Here is a 4,419-nt window from a genome sequence, read left to right as displayed (position 1 = left end):
GCACCACCACGCTGGTCCTCTCCAGGCACAGTGGGCTCTTCCCATGGCTCCTGGAAGAAGGCGTCCCTTTAACTCTGTTTTTCCTTCTCTTTGTCTGCAGTGGTGCTGGATTTTGGAGGAGACATCCTGAAGTTTGCAGGTGTGTCCTTAGGAGGAGGCAGAGTCAGTGTCGTGCTGATGCGCAGCGTCTCCCGTGGGAGCCTCCTGGATTCCACCCTGCTTTTTGCAGAGAGCCAAGGGGAACTGCTTTGTCTCCAGCATTGTGCAGGGCTTCTACAGGAGCGCTGAGGCGTGGGAGAAGCAGTGGGGGGGAGGGAGCCCTGTCTTTGAGTGCTGAGGGTCACTGGCGGTGGGGGGTGCCGGCCTCACCGCTGCCCCCCACCACCCACCCTCTTGCTCTGCTGCCCTGGAGGTCGCTGTGGCTGGCCCGGCAGATGGGAGGGGTCCCTGAGGCTAGGCTGCCCCCGGAGGTCCTTCAGGATGATGCCCTCCCACAGTCCCATCTTCCTCTGCACGCCGCCCGGCTGCTTGCTGCTGTCCCTGCGGCTGGGCGCAACTTGGGGACAGTCAGCCCTCGGGAGAGCCTTCACCTTCTCCTCCCTTTCCCCAGGGGATGCTGTGCTGGTGCTGTGGAGAGCAGCACAGCCTCACCTGCCTACAGCCATCAACCTGGCGCTGCAGTGCTCCAGTGAAATCCAGAAGAAGTACGGCACTCATGACACACACATGGGTCTCATGCTCCACCTGAAGATAGGTACGGGCATAGATGGGTCAGCCCCGGTACTCTCCAGAGCTGATGGATAGCCTCCCCTGCCAGCATTTGCAGGACAAGCAGGAGGCAGTGAGGGCAGGGGAGGTCAGGGCTCCTTCCCTGCCTGCCTCACATCAGCTGTAGCACAGGCCCCTCGCTCCCAGCAAGGGTCCCAGAGCACAGCCCGCTCCGTCCGTGGGGGCCCCAACGTCTGACCCCACTGGGAGGTAGATCCCACACCCGGTCCCCAGACGGGCCTCTCTGTCCCGCCTGCCCCTTGGATAAGAGATGTGTCACCTCTGGGATGCTTCCTCAAGTTCCAGGAGCTAAACAGCTTGGTGCTTTTCATGGCGAGCAAAGGGGAACTGCTTTGCCTAACAGCTTTGAGCCGGGCTTTTGCAGGCTCTCCTCGCACCACAGACAGCATGCCTGGGCTGCAGACTGTGGGCAGAGACTTCAGCTGGGACTTCCACAGGACCTCTTCTATCCTCCGTCTCTCTGGGTCTCCCTGTTGCTTTTCTCCCCTTTGCTTCGCCTCGAGGGCCCCCTTCCCCAGCTCACCGGAAGGCTCTTGCCTTCTCAGGCACACACTTGCAACCTGCCTTCACATAAACAGAGCAGACGCTGCTCAAAGCTGCTGCTCTGCAGGGCTTGCTCTGTAGGCCGCTGGCTCAGATGCCCAGCAGTGCCAATGCACTGTCAGTGTTGACTTTGTTTGCCCCTTTGTAGACGCCCGTTTCTGGGACCTGTGTGGCTAATGGCCCCGAGAAGGACGCACGAGGCCCTTCCCTCTCTGCTGCCAGTCTCCAGGCTGGGCTTCAGCTGAGCTTCTGTGCAGCTGGGGGCCACCGAGTTCCAAAGCTTCCCTGTGTTAACGCCGCTGGTCTTTCTCTCCCCAGGGATCTCCGCCGGGATTTTCTCCTTCATATCTGTCAGAGGCGGGGATCGTCAGTACTTCTTCATCTGCAACCAGGCCCTGGACGAAGTTATCGAGGCCCAAAACCTTTCGGCTGCCTATGAAATCGTGCTGTCACAGACCTGCTGGGAGCTGTGTGAGCAGCAACGAATCAGGGCCAACTATATTGCTGGCAGAAGGGCCGTGAAGGTGGGTGAATGGTGTGGCCTCGAGCCCTTTGGAAGACCCGCACTTGGGTGGGGAGGCGGCTGAGAGGCTGAACGTGGCCACAGCCCTAACCATAAGCGTAGGCAGAGAGCCAAAGCTGTTGGCGTTGCACCTCAGCTGAAAGTCCAGGGAGGTGGGCTTGCCCTTGTCTGGGAAGAGAGAGTGGAGGGGCAGGCCGTGTGCCCTGGGGCTTCTGGGGAGGCCAGTGGCATTCCTTTCCTCCTGTGTGTCTTCAGGTTGTGGAAATGAGGCACTTAACTCGCCAGGAATACCGAGATGCTGTAGACCAGCTGAACATGTACAGAGGGGATTGGCATTTGGAAGGGATGGGTGAGTTCCTTGTCCTGTGACTGGCTGGAAAGTGGGTCCTGCCTGCTTCAGACAGGAGCGGGAGCAAGCGCAGGAGAATCTTTCCCTTGCCATGTCCAGCTTCCCAAGCCCTGTAGTCCTGCCCTGCCAGTGACGGCCTGCGTTTCCTTTCCTTAGCCCTCCAAAGGCCGGTTCTTAGGAGCTCTGCTGGTCCTGAAGTGGGAGCGAGGCTGGAGAAGCACATATCGACAGCTGTTCTCCAGAAGGTATGGCCACTACTGCTGGCGGCTGCGTGTAGGGAGGGCAGCAGGAGACGGTGTGGAGCTCTCGGGACAAGATCCCGCTCAGGTGCCTAGAGGATGGCAAAGAGCTCCCTCATGCCCGCACGTGTCACAGGACAGAGTGTTGCCAGAGTAGCTTTGTGCCAGGACTCGGTACCTGGGAGGACTTCGCCATCCTCCACTAGCACATGCTATTACCAGCACGCCTGCTGTCCCTCGGTGTCTGCTGTGGGCCCAGAGAAGCCCCCGGGAGAGCAGGCTGGCAAAGCTGTTGTGCTCTTCTCTTGCAGCTTTATCAGAACGTGCCACTGGAGCTGTGCTCGGAGCTACGGCCGGTCACCTGCCTCTTTGTCCAGCTGCAGTTTGCTGACAAGATCAGCACAGTGGAGCTCAGCAGCAGCCTCAGCAATAGCAGCAGTATGATTTCAGAAATCATCAGCCCTCACAAGGGTGAAATCAACAAAAGTCTTCTGTTTGACAAGGTGAGTGTGTGACAGCCATCCCACGCCCGGGATGCCTCTGTCTGTTTGGCAGCAAGGCAATGGGAAGCAGCTCTGCCTGCTGCTGGGATCTGAGGCTGTGGGTTGACCTGAAGCTCCGCTGGTCTCCCCGGTGCCTGTAGCAGAATGCATCAGCTGCTGGCCATCAGTATTGTAAAACAAGGCGTACTGCACCTCTTCCTTGCAGGGTTGCACCTTCCTCTGCGTGTTTGGATTTCCGGGAGAAAAGCTGGCCTGTGAGAGCACCCACGCCTTGGAATGTGCTATGCAGATCCTCTGCATGGCCTCCACGGAGCTGGGAAAACTCCAGTGAGTGCATGTTAGGGGGTGTGTGTGCTGCCTGGGATGGCACGAGAGGACTGATGAGCAAGAGATGTTCCCCCTGGCTTGTCCTGCTTCGCCCCTGGCGGGAAGGAGGCAGCATCTCAGAGGTGGCAGGTTAGCCCACGGCAGCCAGGCACAGCCCCCAAGTGCTGCCTGCCAGTCACCGTGCAGGAGCGAGCCCTCACCAGGGCACAGAGCTCATCAGTGCCAGAGGCAGGCTCCTCCGGGCAATGGGGCCAGGAACAAAGCCCGAGTCCGGTCCCTCGACCTCCAGTCACTGCCGTTGTGGGTGGTGTGCAGGCAGCACCTGCTTGCCTCCTTGCTGAGGAGAAAAGCCTGTGGCCTGGTGCAGGTTGCAGCCATCGGGCCTCGGGGGAAGGGTCCAGATGGTCTTGCGTGTGCGCTACCTACATCCCTTGCCACCGGGGCGTGTTGCACCCCAAGCTCTCTAAGTCCCCAAGTCCCATGCTGGTGCGTGTGGTCCCAGTGCCGAGGAGGGGAGAGGTGGGAAGGGATGGAACAGGGCGAGCGGGACTGCAGCAGGGCTGCTGCTGAATGCACGTCACTCTCTCTGTGTGCCAGGCAAGTTTCTGTCGGGGTCAGCAGCGGGACGGTGTTCTGCGGCCTCACTGGCCATCCCGAGAGGTTTGAACACACAGGTAGGGCTCCTTTGTCTTAGGAATGTGAGGCTGGCATGGGTCTGCTTCAGCCCGTCGGTCTGGACAAGGCGGATGGGCTGAGGCAAGGGCACACTGCAGCCCGTTGGGGCCTTGGGGCAGGAGGATGGGCTCAGAGACACGTGGTTCCCTTTGGGTCCTCTTAGCCTGCAGTTGGGTTGGCTTGTGCCCGGGAGGGGAGGTTGCCCTTGGCCTTGAAGGTTTCCCAACTGCGCTGACGTATGCTCTTTCTCTGTGGCAGTCCTTGGCTTTAAGGTGAATTTGGCCGCCCGCATGATGATGGCCTACCCAGGGATGGTGTCCTGTGATGCAGAGACGTATGCAGCCTCTCGCCTGCCCAGCTACTGCTTCAAAGAGTTGCCACAGAGAGACATGAAAGGTGTTACCAATCCCGTCACCATCTATCAATACATGGGGATCACCAAGCAGTAAGTGTTCTCTGAGCTGTGCAAGT

The 4,419-nt window shown here is 59.6% G+C and overlaps 1 protein-coding gene across 4 annotated transcripts in view; it reads left to right on the top strand.

Annotated features, from left to right (window-relative positions):
* The window catches only part of LOC104915357 (adenylate cyclase type 10-like), a 6,431-nt gene extending 2,028 nt beyond the window's left edge, over positions 1-4,403 (top strand). For all 4 annotated transcript variants that reach the window (XM_010726234.2, XM_031557400.1, XM_019610720.1 and 1 more), the window contains exons 3-11: positions 101-139; positions 611-754; positions 1,651-1,856; positions 2,111-2,204; positions 2,361-2,449; positions 2,755-2,946; positions 3,152-3,273; positions 3,871-3,947; positions 4,207-4,403. In XM_010726234.2, coding sequence (XP_010724536.2) covers positions 101-139; positions 611-754; positions 1,651-1,856; positions 2,111-2,204; positions 2,361-2,449; positions 2,755-2,946; positions 3,152-3,273; positions 3,871-3,947; positions 4,207-4,397 — 1,154 coding nt within the window. In that variant the 3' untranslated portion in view covers positions 4,398-4,403. The remainder of the gene's footprint in view (positions 1-100; positions 140-610; positions 755-1,650; positions 1,857-2,110; positions 2,205-2,360; positions 2,450-2,754; positions 2,947-3,151; positions 3,274-3,870; positions 3,948-4,206) is intronic.
* Positions 4,404-4,419: the final 16 nt, after the last annotated feature.

This window comes from Meleagris gallopavo, chromosome Z, assembly GCF_000146605.3.
Source record: "Meleagris gallopavo isolate NT-WF06-2002-E0010 breed Aviagen turkey brand Nicholas breeding stock chromosome Z, Turkey_5.1, whole genome shotgun sequence".
Taxonomy (NCBI): Eukaryota; Metazoa; Chordata; class Aves; order Galliformes; family Phasianidae; genus Meleagris; species Meleagris gallopavo.
Note: the sequence above shows the minus strand (reverse complement) of the source record. Positions and strands in the feature narration are given on the sequence as shown.